We start from the raw sequence: 26,900 nt of genomic DNA, 5'->3' as shown, positions 1-26,900 counted from the left end.
AATCAGTCCATCTTTATATATGTTTTTCATTCTCTTCTTTTTCATCAGCCGAGTGCGGATCTTCAGTTATAAACAATGAAGGGATCCTTCTGTCTCCCAATTATCCAATGAACTATGACAACAACCATGAGTGCATCTACAGCATCCAGGTAACAAATCAGTGCATCCTAACTAAGGTTAATAGACACTCAAATTGTGGGAAGTTAATAACTATCTTTAAATGTTGTTTAGTTTGTTGATCAATGAATCTGATACGAAATCTGTGTTTCCTCTAGGTGCAAGCTGGGAAAGGCATCAACATATCTGCTAGAACCTTTCATCTCGCCCAAGGGGATATACTCAAGGTAAATAAGCATGCACACACATCCTGTTCCCTATGTCATTCTTCCTGACTTCCTCTGACGCAAACTGATCACTGATAAAAAATAAATAAATAAATTCATGCCTTTGAAACTTAACTGGACCATCACTGGTCACTCATTATGTTGTATTACATCTGGAGTATGTTGTGCTCTTGCTATTACAGATTTATGATGGTAAAGACAACACAGCCCATGTTCTCGGAGCATTCACGGGATCGTCGATGCTGGGCTTGACGCTGATCTCCACTTCAAACCATCTGTGGCTGGAATTCTACAGTGATGCTGAAAGTACAGGGGAGGGCTTCAAACTGGTCTATTCGAGTAAGTGCGCACAGCTGAGCAGCAAAAACCTATACATGCACACAATCTAATTTAAAACCTGAATGTGTGTGGTTGAGATCTATTCTGAACAAGAGTATAAACTTTACATACAGGCAATTTTACACTAATATATAGCTCCAGGATATATATATAGGATATGGGGACCATGGGAACAGGTGTGTAAATATTTATCTGGGATAGATTTCACTACAAGCAATAGAGCAAATGTAAAACAAATCTGCTCTATTCATATACTTGTAGCTCACATGTATACAGGATTAGTGTGCAGTGTATACAAGCAAGCTTTTGTGGGCCATAAAATATGTATAGTGAACAAATTAGTTTAAATTTTAAACATGTCTGCAGAACCTTCTGGGAGAATATACACAGCTAGCTCACACGACAGTAGCATAAACTGCAACACAAACACATGCTGGGATTGGTTAGTTGCACTGTTCAGGTTGCTTGTTATTATGGTATTACGATGTATTGCAAATCCTTAAACCCTCAGGGGGCTTTCACCAAACCGCTTAAAAAAACTCAGCGTGTTTTTCCCCTAGAAACATAAAAAACATCATCCAAAACCTTCAACATGCTACTTTAAAATGTATGTAGTTAGAAAGAGGCTTTTTTCTGTGGAATTATGTGAGGGGAATGAAAAGAACAGCATGCACACTGTCATTCAGCAGGAAGTATTGGGTCATTATAAAGCAAGAAAATGTGTAAAAAAAAAAAAAGCCCAGTTTGTCTATAAACACGATATAAGTGGGGACAGACAGTAAGATGTGGCACTATTAACTGTGTATTGACAACTGCTTAATTAGTTTTCATTATGTAGGCCACAGGCTAAATAAAATACTGTCATCTCAAAGTTTGAATACCTCAATGATTTAATCAACTGTGTCTAGGCAGTACTTATGTTTACAAGGTTCAGAGTTCAAAAGTCTCTCAAGAAATGTTTATAATGTATTTTTTAACAATATCTCAGTAAAGAAAAGTGTATGTTTACAGTAGTTTTAAACAACAAAATCGACTCCAGTTCCCAAAAGGTTTGGATGTTGTGTAAAATAAAAAAGTTTTCAAACCTTTATTCAGTTGAATACAGTACATAGACAATATATTTTTGAATTTGATGCCTGCAACATGTTACATAAAATTTGAGACAGGAGCTGTTTACCACTGTGCGACATCACATTGTCATTTAACAGCACTTGGTAAGCGGTTGGGAACTGTGGACACTAATTGTTGAAGTTTTGAAAGTGAAATTCTTCCCCAATTAACAATTAATTAGTTTGAACATTTAAATATTTTTTAAGTATCGTTGTTGTAGAGTAATGGCATTCTTACTGCTCTCAGATGATTGGTGCTGAGTTTGTGCTGAATATAAACTTATGCAGCACTTTGGTACCAATGTTTTTTAAGATAAATGAAAAGTATAAAAATGTCAAGGTGTGTCCGATTACCTCAAAAGTGGTTGACAGGCCTCAGACTAGGAGAAAACCTAGGGCCCTCTACGAGTGTACTGTACATGGTTTTTACTGTTAAATTACATGCAGGTAAAACTAGAGTGGACATTGACAGCTAAAGAGAATGAAACTAGTCAGTATGGGAGTCACGTCAATTCAGTAATTAGATGCCACATGACAGCTGTATTAATTCCTGATGTAAGGTATACTTGCTGAATCAATTTAACTCTAAATGGTTCTCATTTGCGAAACCATCACAGAACTGATTGTAAATTCCACCACCGAGATGATCACAAGAAGCTTGCCTCGTTTGATTAACAAAGCTTTCTGGGAGCTCTGATTTCAGCGTAGGATCGGGTGTTAAAGGTGCATTCTGATGTTCACCAAAGCGCGCCCACGTTTGCCTGTGCCCTCTTAGATGCATAGTTGAAATTAGAAAATCTAATTGTTTAAATGGAGTCATGCAGGATGATTTGCATAGTGCTTTAAAGTTGTTTTGTCTCTGCTGTATGAGTTGAGCAGAGCATTACTTACTTACTCCTCTGCAACTCAGCTTCCTCACACTGATGAAAATGGTTAGTTTGCCATACAAACGAAAAAAGATTGGTTTAGAGAACATTGCAGCATTTTCTGTTTGAAGTAATGAAAAACTACTGTGTGCCTCACTGTGTTTATAGTTATGTTTGATTGAAAGGCTGGAATTCAACAAAACTCAGGGGTGTGATTTAATGAATAATGCATGATAGTTTATTTCCCTATACATGTCTAACATACAGAGAAAAATGTCAGATGGGCAACCATTCACTCTAGACGTCAGGATGATGGCAGGTGTGTTCAGATTCCTGAATGGTAAAAGTACAGCTTTGCAAATAGCCATTTTTAAGGATTTAGACATGCACCTACTCCAGTCTTCCAGCAGATAAACCCAGGCGCACCTCGTCTTCCAGGTAATACCCTAGATCAAATCCTGGTTAAGGTCTTATAAGGATAAGCTATTTATATACCTCTTCATATCCCGCTCTCCGAAATAGTGCACATGAATAAACAGAATTTTCTGAATATTACCATGGAAACTGAGCTTAGACAGGCTGTGAAAAACAACATTAAATTGGATAAGGTGTATACATGCCTCAGTATTGCTCCTTAATATTGGTATGTCTCATGTATCTTCTGTTTTGTTTTTTGTTTTTTGTTGTTTTTTTTTGTTATTAAATCGGAATGAAAGATCAACAGGATCTGTGATCTCAGCGAGCTCATAAACAGAATACTTGAGTGTGCCAGATATTAAGGAAATGTTGCTGTGCATCTAAACAACACTAATTCTGTTTTCTCCAGTGGCTGTTAGATCTCCCTTAGCAAGTATTTCAAAAAGTACACACCGTAAAGATCTTTTTTCCGCCTTTTACTCTCTCTAGGTTTCGAGTTGTCTCATTGTGAAGACCCAGGCGTGCCTCAGTTCGGCTTCAAGGTCAACGACCAAGGCCATTTCTCTGGGAGTAGCATCACATACAGATGCGAGCCTGGATACACTCTGCACGGGGCTTCCACTCTGAAGTGTATGACAGGCGAGAGGAGAGCCTGGGATAACCCTCTGCCTTCTTGTATTGGTATGTCTCCCACTATGTGAAGCCATTTACACTTTGAAAAGAGGTCATATGTAGATGTATACAGACACACAAAGGCACCCACACACACAATTATGGGTTGCACCTTGAATAACACTCTTTAATAAGCTTGAGAGGGAAAGGTGAGGAGGGTTCATTGTTGCTTTGGCTGTCACCAGCTATTGCTGCATTTTGTGTTGTGTGGAAAGCATCACCCACAATGCTTCTGCAGACATTAATTAACTTATTTGCTGCTGCTTAGCTGCTCAAGACCTTTCAAAGGTATTGTATCATTTAAAAACAGAGTTTTTTCACATTTGCACAAGGCGAAAATGAAGAGCAGGATATTCTGTGAGGAAATATCAACATAATTAGAGCCTTCGTGCCTCTTCTTGAAGAACTGATTATGACATCTCAAGCTGGAATATCCAATTTAGCTAGAACTCAGCTGGTGCACACACCTTTTAAGTTGCAGGATGCATACCTGTACCAAGTCGTGCTCTACAATCCAGTACAGAGACACTTGCTGCTCTATGCATTGTCTCTGCTTACAGGACATCCATTCAATAATCTGAAAAGAAAGCAGGTGGAGGCCAATTTCCTGTGGAATTGCCTTCTTGATTTTCTCATGAGATCACACACTGCGGTAGTTTTAAAGTCTCAATGAAAAGCCTATTTATTCAGGGCGGTTTACCACCTGAACTCCCTCTGCCCAATTGATCCATTTCCTTTCCTGCGGTGGGTGATTTGCTCTGTTCCCGGAGACTGCCCTCTTGATCCCCCCAGTGCTCTGTTTCCCACTCACACGTGCCCACACACATGTTCAAACACGCACGGATCCACCCTCTTTTTATTATATTCATTTCTCTGCTTGTTTTTAAACTCTATTCATGCCATTCTGACTCCATAACAGGCTAAGTGACAGACCTGTTTGTTAGAATTATTTCATAAACACATTTTAATCGATTTGGTTTTGCTACAGACCTTTGTATGAAATCACAGTAAAACCCACTGGGAAGCAACTTGACATATTTCCAAATGTTCCATTATGATATTATTGCCTTTTTAATTCATTTTTCAGGGCTCCAAGCTGATGGGAAAATACAAACCACAGCTCTGAATATTGATGTCAACAAGTCAATAATGGTCTTTTACTGGCTATGCAGCAGCAGGCCTCTACAACTCACACACACAGAATAACACACTCACATGTTCATCAGTATCTTTCATTTCAGTAGTCTGAAATGTTTTGATTTGAAGAGTACAACCCTAATTCCAAAAAAGTTTGGATGTTGTGTAAAACATGAATAAAAACAGAATCCAAGCAGTTGCAAATACTTTTGACTACTATTCAGTGGAATACAGTACTAAGAGAAGATAAACTTTATTGTTTTGTAAATAATATGCTCGTTCTGAATTTGTTGCATGCAACAAAAGACAAGGAAAGTTGTTGAATGGTCAAAAAAACACCTGTTTGGGACACAGGTAAGCAGGTTAGTACATAACAGGTGACAGTATCATGATTGGGTAATGAAGGGTCTTCCATGTTGTTCACTGACATGGATGAAGTGAGGTTCACCACTTTGTGGAAAACCTAGTGGCCTAATAGTATGTCAGTTTAAGAACAATGTTTACACAAAACTGCAAGGAATTTATGTATTTCATGATCTACAATCAATAATATTATTAAAAGATTCAGAGAACCCAGAGAAATTTCTGCATGTTAGGGACAAGACTCAAAACCAACACTGAATAGTCATGATCTTTGACCCCTCAGGTAACACTGCATTAAAAACCAACATAAGTGTACAAAGGATCCCACATGGGTTTTGAAACACTTTGTCGCTGCATCTACCAAGGCAATTAAGAGCTCATTTGAAATGGACACAAAAATGGAAAAGTGTGCTGTGGCCTTTTTTGAGAAATCACATGATGCCGTGTCCTTTAGGCTAAAGAGGAAAAGGACCATCCAGATTGTTTACCAGTGCTAACTTTAAAAGCCAGCATCTGTCATGGTATGGAGGTGTGTTAGTGCCCATGGCTGACTTCACATCTGTGAAGGCCCCATTAATGCTGAGAGGTAGGATGTTCCTGCTTATTTTGTTAAGACAATGGCAAGACAAAATTCTGCTTCATAGTACAAGAGTTCAGGTACTAGACTGACCTGCCTGCAGTCCAGACTTGTCTCTCATTGAAAATAAGTGGTGCATGATAAACCGCAAATTATAACAACAGAGCCCCCGGACTTCTGAGCACCTGAGGTCATATCTCAAGCAAGAATGGGAAGGAATTTCACTTTCAAAACTTTAACAGTTTTTGTCCTCAGTTCCCAAATTCTTACTGAGTGTTGTTAAACGAAAATGTGATGTCACACAGTAATACAGCTCCTGTCACAACTTTTATGGAATGTGTTGCATGCATCAAATTTAGAATGAGTTTATATTTACAAAAAAACAGTTAGTTTTTGTCAATCAGTATGAGCTTTAAATATCTTTTATTTGTACTGTATTCAATTACATATAAGTTGAAAAGTTTTTGCAAACCATTGCATTCCGTTCTTATTTATGTTTTACACGACATCCCAACTTTTTGGCACTGGGGTTGTATTTGAAGATTATTTGGAGACATTTCCAGTCCTTCCCAGTTGATATTTGGTTCAATGATCACATTCTCTAATTAAACCCAAACAAATGCTAAGCCCATACAGAATGACACACAAAATGGCTGCTGCAGCTGTACTCCAGATGGGAGCTATAAGCATAACGGCAAGCCTGATGTTTTAAGGACCCTTTCTTCCTTCATTGCTGCCTGTGAACTTTCTGATTTTGGATTCAGCTTAATAAGTCTCTCTCCTTCTCACTATCAATAATGAAAGACTCATAAAACCACTGGCTGATATTCTCTGACTTTATATTTTAGCAGTGACACGTCATGACCTCAGCTAACCTCCAGTCTTAATATTATATTGCTTCTTATTATTACTGTTTCCCACTTTACCCCCCTTGGTTCTCTCCTTTCTCTCTCTCTTTTGCCTCTTCTCCTTCTTTTTTTCCTGGTCCCAACTCCTGATATTGCTCCTATTACTCGAGATAATATATTCCAGTGACGAAGGGAGGGGAGCCTGAGGGAGGAGGAACATGGGAAGGGAGGGGAAGCGGAGAGGGGATGAAGATTGTGAAAATATATAACCGAGAGAGACAAAGAGAGATGGGGGAATTATTTTCTGTTATATAATGTGTGGTGATTTCTTTAGGGATGAATGCAGGATCAGCACTTTGTCTCTTCTTCTTCTTCCTCTTCTTCTTCCTCCGTGTGAGGAAGAATGAGAAAGACACGGAGAAAGAGAGTTAGCTTCTTTCCTAATCCATTTGTCTCTGTGGTGATCGTTTAATCACTGCTCAGTGGCTACTGAGGTGCACCTAGTGGATCTGATTGCCTTGAGAAACAATTGCTATGGACAGATAACTGGTCATACATCACACACACACTTAAATACACACATACACACTTATCAATTGCCAATTTGTTTGCCTGAGTTGATGGTATTTGTACCGTGGCATCACAACTGTGCTAATCAGACAAATAGAGATGTGGTACAGGGACATTTGTGTGGGTTTGTTTGTTGGTTAACAGTCTTTAATGTCTCTTATCTGTGTGTGCGATTCCTGTAGCCGAGTGTGGTGGTCGTTTTAAAGGTGAATCTTCAGGGAGGATTCTTTCCCCTGGATACCCTTTTCCTTACGACAATAATCTACGCTGCACCTGGACCATCGAGGTGGATTCAGGAAACATTGTGAGGTAATGTGGGCCACCCAAAACCCTCCCAGTAGTAAATTTAAACTTGCAGTGTGATTAATTTTAGTGCCTACTTCAGTATTATTCAGTGAAAAATAATTTCCTCTGGGTGTTAATAGCTAATCTGGATATGTGATTATGTATGATAAATGTTAAAAAATTATTATACAAATGCTGAGTGTGCATACTAAATCTGAAATTGCAGCTCTGTTGACTCACTACACTTAACATAATAGTAATTATAATACTATATGATAAGTATATTGCAAATAGGGAAGCTCATATAAAAGTATAATAGTATAATAATAAAAATGTTAAAATTACTGAACATTAATTAAAGGATGAGTGTCTCATTTAACAATGAGCTGGCAGACTGCAAACACCTGCATTACGCTCTCCTTCCAAGCGTGTAGGAGAACTTATGGTGGCCATGAAAATTGTGTAAAATGTGTTCTGAGCTATTGGAGAGACATGGCAGTGGAACGTGTTGACCTCTATGGAAGACGACCCTCCCCCTCCATAAATTCCACCTGTCAATCTTCAGCTATCTACTATCAAAACATTTTTCCAAAAGCCCTCACCTCCAGTTATATAGAAAATAAAGAAATGAGATCAAATTTAATAAAATGAAGGGTTCATTCTCACGATTCTTACTTTCAGGTGATAATACACTAATTAAAAACACTTGATAATGAATATTATGTTCCACTTCTGCCATATTCTTACAAGTCTTACACACTGGACCTTTAAGATGAAGATTATGTCACTTGGGTTTACATTTTGCTTTTTTTGTATAACCGACCACAAAAACTTGTCAGACTCCAAAAACAGACCTTTTATGAGGTCTGTTTGACCTGAATGGAACAGCCCCATGATATTTATCAAGGGGCTGTTCCATTCAGGTCAAACAGAGTCAGAGTGCTGCTGTTGTGCATGTTGGCTCATTGGAAAGGCTCTGCTACACTAAATGGAATGCGCCCTTAATTAGTATTATTAGTAACACTTCAATCACACTTACATTAGTAACATTACAATCAAAAAAGATTCTTATGAGTCTTTAGTTATTGTTGATGTGAAAGAAGACTATTACGAAGTTCTAAAAGTTTGGACCAAATGCTTCTCTAATTTAATGAAGAGATAATGTTTATACTATTGATAATATTTGTATTTTGTTTTTTTTTAATGCAAATTACAGTCTTCAGTTCTTGTCCTTTGACACGGAGGCCAGCCACGACATGCTGAAGGTTTGGGATGGACCACCTGAGAATGAAATGTCTTTGGCAGAGCTTAGTGGGTCTCTTCTACCTGAGGGAATCCACTCCACTCTGAACACTGTCACTGTTCAGTTTGAGACCGATTTTTACATCAGCAAGTCAGGATTTGCTATTCAGTTCTCTAGTAAGTAATGCACAGAATTAATGTACTTAACTTTATTAAAATAAATAATTTGCTCTGTACACATGTCTATATTGTGTGTAAGACTGAGCTTGGGTTTCAGGATGCCAAAGAGGGACTAATAATGTTAAAGTTTGTCTCTGAATCTGAATATGTTTGTTGGATCTGCATTTGACTAAAAACCTCACTTTACCAGCCAGAAGTGATCTTAACAGATATTTCATAATACAGGATAGTAAACAATTACTTGAATTAGTACTGATTTTTTTCTCTGAATTCATAAATTTTCTTCATAGCTGTAGATATCCAGTGTGACACAGATTTTTCTAATTTCTCTTCCCGCTTTCTCCTCCACTCCCTCTGCTTTCTCCCTACCCCCTGTTTCTCTGTATGTGTCTCTCTGTCCAGGCTCAGTAGCTACAGCCTGCAGGGACCCAGGTGTACCTATGAATGGCAGTCGTAGCGGAGATGGCCGTGAGCCGGGGGATTCAGTGTCCTTTCAGTGTGACCCAGGATACGAGCTCCAGGGGGACGACAAAATCACCTGTATACAAGTGGATAACAGATACTACTGGCAGCCCAGCCCGCCAGTCTGCATAGGTGAAGTCCTGTTTCCATATATTTATAGGGACATACAATAGATGTACTGCATACACAACTACAGCTGTTTAGGGCTCAGTACCTTGTTCAAGGACATGTCTGTGAGTGACCTACAGGAAGGCTGTGTAAAAATATAATGTTTAGTGATCTGACCATGCTGCTGTAATACATACTGTATTTAATTTCCCACTTCTTTTAATAGGACTGAATTAAACCTATTTTCCACACTTTTGAGCTTGAGAGAACAATCAGAATACGTATGGTATTTTAAGACTTAATTAAAAAAAGATGTATACCTTTGCTTTTCTTCCCATCATAGCTCCATGTGGAGGAAATCTAACCGGCTCCAGTGGATTTATACTGTCTCCTAACTACCCACATCCCTACCCTCACTCCAAGGACTGCGATTGGCTCATTGCTGTCAACTCTGACTATGTCTTGTCTCTGGCCTTCATTAGGTAACCTGCTTTATTGCTTAACAATCCAAGTCCTCTGGGTTTTTCAATAGAAAAATGTTTATTTATCCAGGGTGGGTTTGCTGAGCATTCATGGGCTTTTCAGAAATTGCTGTAATTGTTAAAAAAAAAAAGACAGTTCTCAGTCTCAGTTGCAGTGGAAATTTTGACCATTATACTGCTAGAGAAGAAGTTAGGAGTTCACCAAAATCAGAATTCATCTTCAGGCAGGAATAAATGTCTGCCTGGTACATTTTAGACTCTTCAGGGCTGGTGAAAGAAAGTTTTAACTCAATATCAGATGACAAAGGGCTTATTTTTGTTTATTTTTGCAACATGGAGTATGCTTTGATAGCAGCATCTGTTTTTTTTTACCGTATAAGGGCTTGAAAACATGGCAGTGTTTTTCTTTAAGTGGAAATTGTGACTTCTACCCTCCAGTGTTCTGGAAATGCTCTTAAAATCTGCTAAGCTGACATCACTCTCAGGAACTTTCTTTACAGGTTTTTTAGTATAAAAAAGCAAAAAATAACCAGGTTCCTGGTGTAAAAGTTCATTGTTGACTCTTGCGTCCCTGTTCTTTCCATCTGCTTCCCTCAACCCCGTCCCTATCTGTCTCTTTCTTTATTGATCTCTAGCTTCAATATTGAGCCAAACTACGACTTTCTGTATATCTACGATGGACCGGATAGCAATAGTCCTCTGATTGGTAGCTTCCAGGACAGTAAACTCCCTGAGCGGATAGAGAGCAGTTCGAACACCATGCATTTGGCATTCCGCAGTGATGGGTCTGTTTCTTATACTGGCTTTCACCTGGAATACAAAGGTAAAATATTCCGACTATAATACTGCCATCTTTATATTCTGTGTAGTGTCTAGCTCTGGAATAGCCTCTAAAGTACTCAGAGTCAGAATACAAGAGGCAAACTGCAAAAAAAACCCATTGTTTGCATTCATGGGAAAATTCAAATTTGTTTGAAAATATTCACAGCAGGGGATTTCTTAACAGTACAGACCATTTCCTACAATATAATCACAATAACCTGAGCAAAAGTAGCATCCCATGATTTATTCTGCATTCAAATGGTTTATATCTTGAACTAGATGTGACCTGGAAACTCAACACGTGTATGTCTTTTCTGAAGAAAAGAGATTAGTAGACACACATTCTAACCGGGACTGTTTTATAGCCACCTTGTAACTGTCAACTGCTGAAAAATAATTTTAATATCCTCCGTCTAATGTAATTGCACCAGGGGCTGTTTTCTGTCTTATCTGTTTTTCATAAACAAGGTAACTTGGGAAACAACTCTTTAAGGTTTTCACACTTTACAAGACAAAGTTGTCTCCTGCAATGACTGGATGTCTACAGAATGTCTTTAGAAATATGTAATTTTCGCATTGAACAAAGATGAATACAGCATTCAAAACTCAATACAAACGTACTTGCAATTAAGTCTCCCACACTGATGACAGTGTGCATCGTGTTGACTTTGAGATGAAAAAAATAATGATTGCTCTCAACATAAAGTCCATGTTGAATAGCGTTGAGGGTGAGTTTCATTTAGATGCACAAAAGAATCAACATTGGTTTCATGTGGACTGAGGAATTAAGACTTAAGTTGCTGCAGGGTGGCCACTAATCTTTTAGGAGGGGGGCCAAAGCCATAATTTACAAGGTTCATGTAGCATTCAAAAGCCGGAGGATGAAGATATGGTTCTTGCTCCATCTTTGGCAAAGGCAGCTAAGTCAAACAGACTGTTAGAAATGCCAACGAAATGCCTGCCTCATTTGATTATGGCTAGGGACATAGTTATTATTAATTTGACTTATTATTTATGTGTGCCTGTCACTTTTTCTTTGCCTCATCCTCTCTTTCACTTACCCACTGGTTCTCTCTCTCTGTCCAGCCAAGCTGAGGGAATCATGCTTCGACCCTGGTGTGGTCCTGAATGGGACCAGACTGGGATCCGATTATAAGCTTGGCTCTACTGTCACCTTCTATTGTGAGGCCGGATATGTTTTGCAGGTACAAAAAAGTGGATGGACGGGTGCGTGGATGGATGGATGGATGGATGGATGGATGGATGGTTGGTTAGTGGGATTGGTTGATCAGATGGAATGTTGATTGGTTGGTTGGTTGGTTGGTTGGGTTTGGTTCATGAGTTGTTTGGTTGGATGGATGGGCAGTTGGTTCATTGTTTGGTTAATTTAGTGGGTGGCTGGTCAGTTCACCAGTTTGGATAGTTGGTTGGTTGGTTGGATGGCTTTTTACTTAATTGGTTAAATGGTCTGTTGGTTGATTGATTGTTTGTTTGATTGGTTAATTGGTCGGTTGATTTGTTGGTTGCTTGGTTGGTTGCTTGGATGGTTGATTGGTTGGTTGGGTGGCTGGTCAGTTCACTGGTTGAATGGGTGGATGATGAGTTGGTTGTTTGGAAGGTTTGTTAGTTGATTGGTTTAATGGTTGGTTGGGTGATTGGTCAGTTCACTGGTTGGATGGGCGGGTTGGAAGGTTTGTTAGTTGGTTGGTTAAATGGTTGGTTGGGTGGTTGGTTGATTGGTTGGTTGGTTTTCTTATATTAACATGTTTTTTGTTTTGTTTCTTTAGGGTTATTCTACCCTAACCTGCAGTATGGGAGATGATGGCAGACCTGGCTGGAACAGGGCATTGCCTAGCTGTCAAGGTAACACACTGCAAGGCACAAAGGAATAAAGCATCTCTACACACACTGCTTAAATGTATTTAACGTCAACAATATGTTATTTTCTACATATCTTTATATGTGTACATGTATATTCTTTCTACAGCTCCCTGTGGAAGTCGTTCTACCGGATCTGAAGGGACTGTTTTATCTCCAAACTTCCCCAGAAACTACACCTCTGGACAGACCTGTGTCTACTCTATATCTGTACCTAGAGAGTTTGGTAAGTTCATCAGTACATACACAGAATATTGAACACATGCCAATTGTATTGAATACCATCAATCCAAGGAATTTAAAGGCATTTATTCTTTATTATTTCAAATGGTATGGCGCTCTGAAGTACAGGTGAAAAGACAACAGTCATGAATGAAACCTGTGATCACAATTGTCTTTCACATATATTTTCCTATTGTTCTTTTACTTGTTGAAACAAAGTGACATTAAAGCTTTTGTGATTTATTTTAATGGGGAAGCCCCTCAAAGGAATCCCCTGTGGGGTTTTAACCACTAAAGGAGTAGTAAAGATATTACACATGATCAAAAGATGCTCGCTGGCCATTTATTTGATTCTAGGTCAGAGTTTCATCATTTAAGTGACATGAAAAGATGAGGCTGTTTTTTATCTTGCCACATTTGATCTGTGGTCCTTAAGTCAGACATAAATGACCAATCATAAAGATATGAATATTGTAGTGATATTAAATGAGGCTGTGTTAAGAATCTGGGGACATTAGAGGAAGTCTGTCATATTTCATTTCCTTACAAGCATCTAGGTCTTTTCTCTCTCCGGTTGTAAGGGGCAATATCATGTGTTAAAAATCACTGATTATAGAGGGTAACATTAACATTATAATGTCGGGAACATATTGTACATATTATACGTATACATATAACATGTTAATATTGAATGTCTTTCAAATCTGTAGAATAAAGGGCTAAATCTAGAATTTAATCAAATTTAAATTGATTAATAGCATTATCAGTACCGATTGTGTCACCATCAAGTTAAGCATTTAAGTTCATTCCAGACCTTGGAAATAGTTTAACAAAGCAAACTCAACTTAAGGTCAACTTACTCGCCTTTTCTGGAGCTTTCTACTATATCATATATGTTAATGAGCAATTGGAGTTTGCTCAGCTGTCCTGTAGATGAATAAGTTGACATGCAAGTTCAGTAGCTGTTATGATTATTTAGTGTTTGTAGAATGTTACCTCTATGTTTACAAAAAAAATTATGGGAAAAAGCAGTTAATAGACATTGTCTTAATTAGCAAATACTATTAAACATTAAGACATTAAGTTGGGATTTTGCTGTCCAAGTATCAGTATCATTTAATTTTGAAGATGTGCACATTTATTTAGTTTATTCATTTAGTTGTGTCTCCAATACGACATAACATATTGACATCTAAATTATTGGTTAACTAAATATTAAAACGACGGACTCATTGGGCCTGACTTGAGCTTTTACAAACAATCAGTAATTGGTGGATATGATGTCCAATTATGCCCTGTGGTGCTATGAATAAATAGCAGCTTTCCCTGAGGCTGTTGATGGTTGCTGTCTCATTATATTTGCACAGAAGCATTTGGAGTGTCAGTTCCACGTAGACATTTTGACTGAGAGGAGCTAACATTTGGTTGGCCTACATATTGTATAAGACACACAGACACCCTCCCTGAACCTCCCACACAGAGCGAGAGACAGAGATTGTTTTGTAAAGTTGCAGTGCTGGAGTTTTACGCCATGCCCAGATTTGTTAAACAGCTGTCATTCATCAAAACAAGGAAGAAAAATACGTCTATAATTTATGATCTAACAGCAGTTGACGGTTACCAGATCAAGGTTGCAGGCTGAAAACTTTTTGTTGATCAGAGAAGTTGAACTCAATCCACTGGACCGGTTATTAAATGGTTAACGATGTTTCACCATTCATACAAGCAGTTTTAACACCAGGTGGGGAAAACCCTTGGCATTCATCCCTGTGGAGATGCCATACCTCCTGTTGAATAAGGACATGGCTGAGGACACCCACTCAGGCAGCTCATCAGGAGGCATGGCAGCTCCACAGGGATCGATGCCCAGGTTTTCTCCATCTGATGTCAAGAGCTGCAGAAGCCTTTCAAATGAACAGTGAAACATTTCAATCATTTGATAACAAGTCCAGTGGATTGATTTAAACTTTGCCGGGCATGTTACAACCTGGGCAGCTGAACAGATCTACCAGCTGTATGTGACTGCAGTGCAAAGAGATTTCATTACCAACAAGCTAACACGGTGTGGGATAACACTGCTGGTATCTGAGTGTGTGTTTGCATGTGTGTGACTTTGTTTGTATGCGTCTTCTTGTGTCGGTGGTGTGTATGTATGTTTTTCCTTGTTATCTCAGTATGAGTGAAATCCTCTGTGATACCCAAAAGCGTGTAAGCTATTCCCTGTGTGTGTTAATGTTTTATGTCTGTGTGTAATTGTCGGTGCATGTGTGTCCTCCTGCTTGAAATCTGTGCTGTTTTGACACAGTTTCAGCTGTGAACTCGTCCACCTGCTCTGTGGTATGTCGATATTACAGTGAGGAATGATGGAAACTTTAACCACTCTGATTTCCTTAAGATCTATACACAGTGGGAGCTTTTAAGTATTTCTGCTGACAGGTGGAAATGTGTCATTCTTTATAACCATTCAACAGCCTGCTTATACACATTCTCATGTACTGTAAGACCTTGATATGGTTATAAGATACAAGTTTAAGAGATTATAAATTGACTATCAAAACCATGATTCAAAACTGTGCATCGTTATAGACTAATTGTTCATCTGTGCTTTCAGCATAATTTAAGGTATTTAAAAGGAAAGACTCCTGCTATCCCTGCAAGAAAGCAGTGGCATTGTTACCGCAGTTAAACAGTATCTGCAGCTCAGACAAGCTTGATGTGGATTTACGGGGTGTTTCATCTGAACTGGGAAGTAGGGATTTCTGAGTTCCCAGTTGGAAATTTCAACCAGAAAGCCCCCCTGAAGTTGATTTTCCAACTTGGAAAGTCAGAGGAACCTCACCAAGCCTGACCTGACAATCCAAGATGCCTGTTCTGTGGATCAACAGTAGTGAAAGCTGTTTATTAGAACTTATGTTCTGTGTCACATTAAATCAGTCGAACACACATACATACTGTCCAAGTTCTTTTTGTGGACACGGTGCTACAGTGTTTGCACAAAATAACTTGTAATATATTATCAAGCACAAAAACTTATTGCAGCCAACTTATTGCACTGAAACGTGGTCAACACAGGTATGATGTCATTCCCAGCTCTGACTACTGATGTCTGAGGTAAATGGAACGCACCATAAATCCAATCAGATTATCTCTCATTTGTAAATGGCCTCTCAGAGCATACTGAGGACTCTGCTATTTCACCTACCCCCAGGTTGGTCCCACCTACAGTAGTTAACCCTTCACTGGATGTATTTGAGACCCTTTTGACAAGAACTGATTGTTGTTATTGGGTGAAAGAAAGATGTTATACCTTGATGCACCCACTCTCCCCAACCCAGCCCTCAACCTTCCCCAGGAGTGTGACATAGTATTACATATAGTGTAGTTTATATACAGGATTTGAATGGATTTAGCCTTTAATATAGGAGATTAAGGTGTGCCAAATCTTCTCAAATTACCTAAATTTGTTTTTAAGAATAAATTAAATTATTTTTGTCAGCTGTGTCAGCCACAGTTTAACAGTAGGCACTTCTTTCTTCTTCCAAAGTAGAAGAATGAGCTTCTTAGCAGTGAGAGGTCCATAAGATAAGAGGTGTTGCGGAGCTACCTGCAGTTTCATCCAGCCTACTGATACTCCCAAGGTGATTAATACCGGGTCAGGTTCTATCTCTGCCCCCATTATCTACAAAAATATTCTGAACATCCCCGGCCAGAAGTTCTGCAAATTTGGACATAAGGCTGTGTAATAACATTGCTTCTGTTGAGCCGCATTTATCGCACTGTGGTGAAATTTCCGGCAATACTTTGTGGAATTGTGTAAAAATTCCAGGCTCTTAGCCCAGATGGTTCTGTTTCCCATTCTGCTTTAATTGTGTGAATCATGGTCGGAGTTATGACGCTACACTGTGCTGTGACTCGGCTGCTGCTGTGCGGAGCACACACTTTCAGTTTATAATTGTAGCATCAGTTGTCTGACTAAGTACTGATGCACTTTGACGGTCGGGCAGGGGCAAGTAATGTAAGCAGTGTCTGCCTGCATGCTGTAACACCAGTAACACCCACTTCTGCAGCGAGCCTACCCGATAGAACTAAACTCTCTCCTGATGGTTTTGTTTTGTTGTCAGATTCCAATTCAACAGCAATTGAAAATCCACTGCTTTGTTTCTGTTCTGCATCGCTTGTCATTATTTTAACATGAAACAAGGACTCAGATGAAAGCAGACAGAGTATCTTTTGTGAGTCAGCGGCAGTGTTTTAGCAAAATGCGGCTCATGCTTTCAAAGAACTCCACAGAGAGAAACAGCCTTGTACAAAGTGACCAGTGACCTTCTTATAGCCGAATATCCTTGGCAATGTTCAGATTTAATCCTTTACACCTCAGCCTTTGGGGCCAAAGAGAAAAAGAGAGGGGAGGGAGAGACGGAGCGATGATCTGTGTGTGTGTGTGTGTGTGTGTGTGTGTGTGTGTGTGTGTGTGTGTGTGTGTGTGTGTGTGTGTGTGTGTGTGTGTGTGTGTCTGTGTGTGTGTGCAGTGAGGCTGAAATGAATGTAATTTATCCTTAAAAGATGTATTTTTCTATGTGCTGCAGACAAACATATTTTCATTATTACAACAACACTACAGATTGTCTTAAGGCGACTTCTGATTGATTTGAAGACACACTGATCAACAGAGGTACAAGTACAAGAGGTACAAGTTTGAGCAAATATAAGGTTACAGGCCTCCAGGGGGGCTTCTAATGCTACCTGCCACTACAGCTGCACTGTAAAATTCATGGTTTGGCAAAGGAACCTCCACGTATTATATGGGAGGCCTGGGTTCAATTCATGGCCACTGCAGCAGGCTTTTCACCTTCCATCATACTGAAACAGAGTAAAACATGGGTTTTGGGATATGGGCTTGACAGGTTACCTCTTGGGCCTGCTTGTAATACTGTAGAGAAGACAGACAGAAAAACATCTCCCTATAACGGCATATGTAGAGAAAAGCAAGGCAATTTTTGAACACCACTATTTCACACTAGCTGACACTAACACTAACGCACCCCGGCCAGCTGACTTGGTGAGTGCAGATTGGTTAGACTGGTGGATGATTAAGATGAGGTGATGTTTTGACTGTTAAGTGCCCTGATATGTAATTTTGTGCCAGTAGTTGGCTTCAAATAGAAGTTGACACTGCAGCTTAATAAAATTTAAATTAGGTGTTACAGGTTAATTCTATCATTGGAAGGTCAGGCACAGAGACAGTGGCGTGGAATAATAATTTGCCACCATTCAACTGTGGTTAACTCATCTTTTTTTGTGTCATTTTTCCCTCCTTATTTGTCTCCAGTTCTCTTTGGTCAGTTCGTGCTGTTCCAGACATCTCTAAATGATGTGGTGGAAATATACGATGGACCCACTCAACAAAACACGCTGCTGTCTTCTCTCTCTGGGTCCCACTCTGGTGAGGATGGATGGATATATATATATATGTGTGTGTATATATATATATATATATATATATATATATATATATATATATATGTATATATATGTATATATGTATATATGGATGGATGGAAAAATAGACAAGATGAGTCCTAACCATACGTCTTCGCCTATGATCTTGTCTCTCTTTGATTCTCTCCAGGTGAGTCTCTACCTCTGAGTTCAGGAAATCAGATCACGATCAAGTTTACCACAGTGGGACCAGAAACTGCGAAGGGATTTCACTTTGTCTACCAAGGTCAGCCATTCACATGTAGCCAAAGGCATTATTTAAATCATCATAATTGGGCTACTGCGAAGGATTTAGTGGCACCAAGCAATGAAACTGCAGATTGCAGGACACCTTGCCTCACCCTCCCCTTTCAAGCATGTAGGAAAAGCCACAGTGGGAACAAAAAACATGAAAGGAGACACAGACATCCTGGGAGCATGCAGTACTTATGAATTAACAACACCAAAAAGTACCATGATAAAAAAAAGTCCACAATACAATATTTATCACAATATTTAAGAACAAAGAAAAATACTGACTTGAAAAAAATGCCTTTTTTTAAATAATAAATCTGATGTGTACTGAATTTTTTGTTCATATAAAATTTGTTTTTCATTTAAATTTAAATTGCTTCTGTTTTCATCCTGCTTGAATTATACATATGTAATTGCAAAACAAACAGTGCAGTAGTTAGTAGAAGTCTTTTTATACAATAAAATAAACAGAATAAAATCAAATAATTAACCATGTAACATTGTGGTAGATTTCATCACATTCTTGTAGGCTGCTGAGACTTTTTTTTTATTGCAATATTTGATATATTGTTTCATGCCTATCATGAATATTATATTCTATTTCTTCCATATTCTGCCAGTAAAATCCCCACAAATGTTACCCACTGTACCTTTAAAGCATGTGTGTATGTATATGTTTATTATAGGTGTTTGCAGGACTGTCTTGTACTCTTGTACTGAAAGTTTTATACAAATTTTGACATTTTCTAGAATTTGTATTTTGTAGAATTAGACATTTTACATACAATGCTACTGCTACAAAAGAAATGTATTTGACTGTAAAAGACACACAGAGATCAAAAATATCTTTTTTGAGTGCCGTGACCAATTTAGGCAGCAATAACGGAACATTTTGGTATTCTTATCAATGTTAATGGTTTTCTTATTTTTGCAGCTGTACCGAGGACCAGCTCCACTCAGTGCAGCTCAGTCCCTGAGCCGCGCTTTGGGAAGCGTCTCGGTAATGACTTCGCAGTCGGCTCCTTGGTGCAGTTTGAGTGCAACCCTGGTTATGTTCTTCATGGCTCTACTGCCATACGGTGTGAGAGCGTACCAGACAACCTGGCACAGTGGAATGACACCCTGCCAACATGCATAGGTAAATATGACTCCAGAACGGATTCTCCACACTGAAGAACAATTATAAAGAAATATAGACAATTCAAACACAGCAGAAATTGCATTTCAAAGTGGCTCACTGTGCCCAAGCTGTCTCCCAGGCTTCGGGCTCTTTGGTCTCCTCCTCTGCAGGGGAAGAGATGACACAACCGACTTTCTCTTTTTCTGTTACTTTCAGACAAAGTGTTGTTTTAACCTCTGCTTTTCTCTCCTCTTTGCTCTATTTCAGTTCCCTGTGGGGGTGTGTTGACCTCTCGTCGCGGGACCATCCTGTCGCCTGGATACCCAGAGCCCTACGACAACAACCAGAACTGTGTGTGGAAGGTCTCTGTTCCAGAAGGGGCTGGAATACAGGTAGTACCCGTCACATGCTGCTTCCTGGCTGACCTATGTATCATTGGCTTAAAAGCTGAGCAGGCAGGATGTCAAGGAAGATAAGCTATTATTAGAAGGATGAATGGATGGATGGTTTGTGAGAGAGGACCCATCCAGAGATAACTAGATAGGATCTAATCGTGAGAGATAATGCCTGATTGTGTGTAAGCTAAACCGCTCTCACGGACAAATACAAAGGCAAAGATGCCTCTGACGCAAAATGGGGTCTGATACAAATATATGACGGGCACTTCAGAGTAAAATTCTTCAATTTTACCGGACATCACATCAAAAACGTGTGCATTCTGTATCATTTGACTTTTTCTTTCAGCCTCGCCTCACAAATCCCTTTATGTTGTTCGATAGTTCGATTACAGAAATTAACGTCATGTGTTTAACTATCTTTCTGAATTCATTGATAGAATGAAAAATGCCTGATGCAATCAAATGACAATTTAGGTGCTTTTATTTATTTTATTTTTTTTATGACTGGCAATTTATTAAAATTTGAAAGGACATAGGACTATGAACAGGGGTAAAGGTTAGTTATATATAAAACTTAACAGATGAAATTGTTCAATAGACACTGACTTGTCAAAAAGGTAAATAAAATATAAAATCCAAATAAGATAAAAGTAGAAAAGCAGCTCTGCCATACGAGTCACAATGTAGGTGCTTGTATTAAAGACAGTGTAACAAGAACTAACAAGAACAAATCTGTCTTTTTCTTCCTCTTTATCCGTCTCCCCAGATACAAGTTGTGAGTTTTGCCACGGAGCATAACTGGGACTCTCTGGATTTTTACGACGGTGCCGACAACCACGCACCAAGACTGGGCAGCTACTCCGGTAAACACTTTCTCTCAGTGTTTTTTGATGGTGTTACTCAAAAAGTTACACATATCACAGCCGTTCTTGCCAGAAAGTAATTTAGAAAATAACAGTAATTAAGTGTGAGACAAATTGCAACAAATTAGCAAGTAGGAAACATTATACAACCATGAGGGCACTCAGAGTGCAGACCAATGCCAGTGCCAATAGTCCAGTCTTCTATGGTGTGCAAATTATTCTAACACACAATAAAGTTCATACTGGGCTATTTTGGTTATGTTGGCTTTGAAAAAACAGTAAGGATGGTTTAGACATTACTTATTTCTTACATGCCTGCTGCACTTGTTTGTACAGTGATGTTTGAGTTGGCGGTTAAGTTTTATCGTATGTTTAGTCTCGGCACAACATTGACTTTAATTACGCAGAGTTTGCTCATCAACAATGAATCAGTTCATTTTGTAATAGAAAGTGGTGTTACAATTGATCTATCTCACAATGTTAATGGAAGTGAAGAATAATTCTTGTATCCGTTCCATGATTTGGACCCACCCCAAAATTTAATGGGTTCTTGCTTGGCCTATACTACACCCTTCCACCAGTTTCATGAATATCAGGCCAGTAGTTTTTCCATAATCATGCTGATAAACAGACAAACCAACAAATAAACAACCCAAACTAAAAACATAACCTCACTGTATTATAGCATATACTTATTTTCAGCTATAAATATGTATAAGTTGTGGCAATTTTGATTGCAGTAGTTAATTTGTTAATGAGACTGAGTGACCGAGAAGACAATACTGAACAACACTAAACATTTTTTAATTAAGGTCAGCGGTGGCTGTGGTTAGATTTGTGTATTTATGGAGAAATCTCATTTTAAAGACAAGAACCGCTTTACAAGGATTCATGGTCCTACTCATGCTGCTATGTGACAAAATAAAGAAGATGACAAAATGTCATGTAACCTGCTAATAGCAAATACAGCATGACAGTTAAATGCAATAAAGCTTAAATAATGTCGCATGTTGTCATATTGTTTTGGGCATACAAGATGCTGCCCATGTGGCCCCCTGCTAAGACTGCAGTTGGAGCTAAACTGATTTCACTCTGCGTCTCTCAGCAGGAGCTGATGAACACACCCTCTGACACCTGCTTGTTTATCTGTGATTATCTGAACGTACAGGAATGTTTTTCTTCCATAGCTAATTGATCCTCTTACACTCTAATTCTCCACTAGGAATAGATATTTACTGTGACATCATGTATCAAAGACACATATACCAGAACAGTAGAATTTTAAAACAATAACATTATTCACATTTCTAAAAGTTCCCAAAAATGTATTTAGTCATTGGCTATACCCTATAAGCATTGTTGTATGAATTACTTATCCAAAGACAGTGTATTACATATATATGTATGTATGTATATGTATGTGCATATGCAAACATACAGAAGAAGAAAGCCTAAACATTGACCTTCTCATATTTTCATGCTAGAAACAATAAATGAATAAGTAAAAGTCAGCATCTCCTGGAGATACTAATACTGGGTTAAGGGATGAAAATTTATCGCCTACTTGTGTTGAATAATTTCTGGAAGTGCCTGACATCTTTATGACAGACCGGATAAGAGGTTATATTGTGGTCAATGAAATGTTCATGACAAGGACATATTTCCATACAAACAAATAATAAATGAGTAAATACATGCGGCACGCTGATAAAACTTTTTTACTGGTTAATTACAACTGTTAATTAATACTGTCAAATGTCCTAAAACAACTGTTATGGTAAAATCTATGCAGTTCATTATTCATCATCATCCATCATTTATTATGGGGGAAAAATCAGTTTTCCGTTATGTTAATGAATGAGATTTTCTCTGGGACGTGAACGCGACCAGCAGGGGAGCCTCAGACTGTTCAAAAATGCTGCTAATTAATTCCCTTCACAACAGGCAATAACATCCATTGGCCTAATTCACTATTCATTCAGAAGATTGTCTCTTTGACTTTGAACTGAAGTTTCCCTGGCACACCTGTAACAAAGCAAAAAGCAATATGCATATCATAACACGACTTTTCTCACGGCTCAGAACATATAAAGAATCAACAAGTGGTTATTTTCAAAAGATGTTTAAACTACTGTTGCGGCTTCAAGCAAGCCAAGACAATTTTCACTGAAAAGGAGATTAGAGCTGGTTAATATTCCTTTACATTAAAGTGAATCATCGATTATGTTATTGTGAATGGTCTTGACAGAATTACGCTGTTGCACCAGCTCTGCTTCAGTATTGTAGTATCATTTTTCACTTTGTACTTCGCCTCGCCACGCTAAGTAGGTCAAGCCAACATTTTAAAAGTGGTTTCAAATAAAACAGATGTCTCATATAAAAGTAATTCCCTTCTCTCTCCTTGGAGAACACTTCACAAACAAAAAAAAAAGTGAAAATGTAGGTTTGGGAGGCCTTTGTTGTTTCCTTTGCTGTCAGATAACTAAGATCATTTGCTTTCAAGCTTCAGTTGAAAAAGAAAAAAAATGTGATCGCGGTCCTCTGTTGCTCTCTTCCTCTCTCCCTGCTCTCAGGCACCACCATCCCCCCTCTCCTGAATAGTACATCTAACAACCTCTATCTCAGCTTCAGCTCTGATATTAGCGTCTCAGCTGCTGGTTTTCACCTGGAATATACAGGTAACATATTCGTCTCACATCAGCTCTTTCTGCAGCATATGCTATATATACATGATGATGACTGAGTCTCACTTTCGCTTTTCTTATCAGCTATTGGTCTGGAATCATGTCCAGAGCCTCAGACTCCAAGCTATGGAATAAGACAAGGAGACAGATTTATGGTCGGAGATGTTGTGCAGTTTTCATGTGAACAAGGATACTCTCTTCAGGTAAAAGTACAACCTACACCTCTATATACTGTTTGTCTTTCTGCATGGATTCATACTAACTACTAGGGGTGTAACATTATTTTGAGTATCACCATAAAAAATGTACCAGATTGTGACGATATCTACAGCAATATTCCGTGCCGACACAGCAGCTTTACTTTGCCCGTTTCATGCAAAATAGAGTTAAAATTAATGTTGAATGTTTGGCGAATGACTAAGTGTCTGTTCATGAGTCATAATAAATAATGAATAAATAAATCGTCTAAACGAAGTAGATGTGTATTACGGTATAATGACTGAGCAATATGTTAATGGAGTCTGGCAGGCAGTGAGATAAGCAGCTACTGAACTCTCCAGCGTTTGTATGTTTGTAGCAGGAGGCTCTTGTTTTCAGGATAACAGGCTTAACTTTACATTGACAAACAACTGACAGTTACGAGCAGCTGATCAGCTCATAGTGGAGGACATGTTATCACTTGTTAGTTACAATGTTGTGCTCATCTTGTGCTCCTGCAGCCTGCATGAGCTTCCTCGGGTCTTGGGAGGAGGGGCTGGGGAAACAACTCACTTTAACCATGGATTGTATATTAAATAGAGATTCAACCCCTATTTAATATACAGTGTAGGGCTTGAACTCACTCTTTGGGCTGTACTACTCATTTTTCGATGCTGCTCCCGTTTATATAACTGCCGTATATAAAAGAGAAGCATTGGTGTATTGTCAATCCCAATACTCCGACACACACACACACACTGTACAAGTTGCAGTTGCAGTTGTTGCAAACTGACAGCTAGATAAGTATGTAAAATCATTAAAGGATGCTCGCCTTTTCTGATCTGCCACAATTCACTCCTTTTATCCCCTGGCTGCACAAACCAAGAACGATTTAAACCATGAATCAGAAGGAAACCCCGCTCTTGGGTGGTTTCCCCAGCTCTTAAACATACAGCTCTGGTGTGGTTTGCACAACTCCTGAATAATGTATGTCTCTGGTGTAGTCTTCCCAATTTCTGTACAGTATACAGCCCTTGTGGAGGTGCTTAATGTAGAGCACAGCAAAGCATGAATATTATTGTTGAGTATAAAAAACAGCTCTTTTAATACTAATTCTTCTAATCTGTGGTGATTTCCTAACTGTTAAATGATAATAGTTTGTGATTGCTGTTACATTTCTAGGGCAATGCTCATATCACCTGTATGCCTGGACCTGTGAGAAGATGGAACTACCCTGTACCACTCTGTCTTGGTAGGTGTTCTTCTGCAGTGTACACACACACACACATACACATGCATGCATGCAATCCAGCCTGGATTAACTGCAAAACTTCAGTGCTGCAGAAATGATGCAAGTCGTCTCCATCGCCTACCCTGATTCTCTGGAAAATAAGCCGTTTGATCAATTTACTGTTCTGTGATGAGCTGATTATTTAGTATTCTGTGCAGAATATGATTAAGCTTTTAAACTGATGCAAAGCTAAGTCAGACTCTGCCATAAACAGAGTGTGCCAGATCATCAGCATGCACTGAGGCAAACTGGAGGAAACAAGAGGACACACACACACACACACACATCAGCATGCACAATGGTAATTTATTCATGAAGGGTATTTATTAAAGACTCAGAATATTAATGTTTGATTCAAAATGATGCAAAATGTCGGGTCAAACATATTCAAGCATCCGGCCAGTAGCAGTGTCTTGAAAAAGGAGAAGTATGTCTGCTGAAGTCAGTGAGGTCAGCCTCCTGCTTTTGATGTGTTGCTTTCAACACTGAACTACTGCTTCCTTTTTTTTTCTCTCTTTCTGTGATGTGTGTGTTTGTGTGTTGTGTGTGTGTGTGTGTGTGTGTGTGTGTGTGTGTTTGTGTGTGTGTGTGTGTGTGTGTGTGTGTGTGTGTGTGTGTGTGTGTGTGTGTGTGCGCAGCCCAGTGTGGTGGGTCTATGACAGATGTAAGTGGAGTTATTCTAAGTCCTGGTTACCCCGGCAACTACCCGAGTGGATTAGACTGCACATGGACAGTCAACTTACCTGTCGGCTTTGGTAAGAAACACTGTCAACTTTGAGACGGTGTTTGTGGTTCTCTATCCGTTTATCAGTACAGCTGTGGGTCAGTGTATCTTTTGGTCATTCGATTTTCCTTCTAGAAAGGGATATTAAAAAACTAATAGAAAGTTCAAATGGTCGTCCCTTTTTTAAAATTAAAAAAACTATTGTATTTCAGTTTCAATTTGTATTTAAAAAAAAAATACAAACATCAAATAATCACTTGGTTTTAACACCCGTTTCTGAAAAGTAAATTAAAAAATACAAAGGATATACACTGACCATCTGTTTCTCTGTTTGTCTGCTTCTGTCTCCCCCTTCATATATCTACATTATTCTCTGATTGATTTTTTCTATTACTCACTCACTCGCTCCCTCGCTCAATCGGTGTCGGTGGCCTTTATCCACTTTGTCGTCGAGTGGCTGCGATGAAGCATCTACAAACGCTTTTATTGCCGGCCTCTCCGTCAGTCGAGCTTTGCTGATCGCTGTAAATGTCATAAGCTATGTGTTTTCCCTCAGGTATCCATCTCCAGTTTCTGAACTTCTCCACTGAAGCGATCCACGATTACTTAGAGATCCGCAGTGGAACGCTGGAGATGGGCTCGGTCATCGACCGGTTCAGCGGCCCAGTCATTCCCAAGCCGCTGTTCAGCACCACCCACCAGACCAGCTTCTTCTTCCACAGCGACTATTCACAAAACAAACCAGGGTTTCACATCACATATCAAGGTAAATGTTGTTTTTCCAAGTTTCTCTTCAACATCCTGTGTGATCATTTGCTTAAGAAAAGAAAAGACAAGAAAAGCAGACGTCTGACTGTGCTTTTTGCCAAAACATCAGTGGCTGCCAATGTGAAAACTTGGTTAGAAGATTTTTACAGCAGTCTTAACTGTGACTTTTTTTCTTAAGAGTGCCTAACAACAAAATTA

At 38.9% G+C, this 26,900-nt stretch overlaps 1 protein-coding gene across 1 annotated transcript in view; it reads left to right on the top strand.

Moving 5' to 3' along the window:
- csmd3b (CUB and Sushi multiple domains 3b) overlaps positions 1–26,900 on the top strand; it is a 456,383-nt gene that overhangs the window by 357,207 nt on the left and 72,276 nt on the right. Inside the window, exons 23-44 of the mRNA XM_084738341.1 lie at positions 49–149; positions 276–344; positions 527–683; positions 3,565–3,756; positions 7,425–7,551; positions 8,744–8,946; positions 9,352–9,543; positions 9,863–10,001; positions 10,637–10,824; positions 11,910–12,028; positions 12,611–12,686; positions 12,811–12,927; positions 18,253–18,366; positions 18,553–18,648; positions 19,591–19,794; positions 20,044–20,168; positions 20,941–21,037; positions 23,611–23,715; positions 23,806–23,924; positions 25,102–25,171; positions 25,849–25,965; positions 26,491–26,700. Of these exons, the coding sequence (XP_084594467.1) occupies positions 49–149; positions 276–344; positions 527–683; positions 3,565–3,756; positions 7,425–7,551; positions 8,744–8,946; positions 9,352–9,543; positions 9,863–10,001; positions 10,637–10,824; positions 11,910–12,028; positions 12,611–12,686; positions 12,811–12,927; positions 18,253–18,366; positions 18,553–18,648; positions 19,591–19,794; positions 20,044–20,168; positions 20,941–21,037; positions 23,611–23,715; positions 23,806–23,924; positions 25,102–25,171; positions 25,849–25,965; positions 26,491–26,700 (2,937 nt within the window). The remainder of the gene's footprint in view (positions 1–48; positions 150–275; positions 345–526; positions 684–3,564; positions 3,757–7,424; positions 7,552–8,743; positions 8,947–9,351; positions 9,544–9,862; positions 10,002–10,636; positions 10,825–11,909; positions 12,029–12,610; positions 12,687–12,810; positions 12,928–18,252; positions 18,367–18,552; positions 18,649–19,590; positions 19,795–20,043; positions 20,169–20,940; positions 21,038–23,610; positions 23,716–23,805; positions 23,925–25,101; positions 25,172–25,848; positions 25,966–26,490; positions 26,701–26,900) is intronic.

Source organism: Lutjanus erythropterus, chromosome 16 (assembly GCF_056507025.1).
Source record: "Lutjanus erythropterus isolate fLutEry1 chromosome 16, fLutEry1.hap2, whole genome shotgun sequence".
Classification (NCBI taxonomy): domain Eukaryota; kingdom Metazoa; phylum Chordata; class Actinopteri; order Lutjaniformes; family Lutjanidae; genus Lutjanus; species Lutjanus erythropterus.
This window is presented reverse-complemented; position numbering and strand designations above follow the sequence as displayed.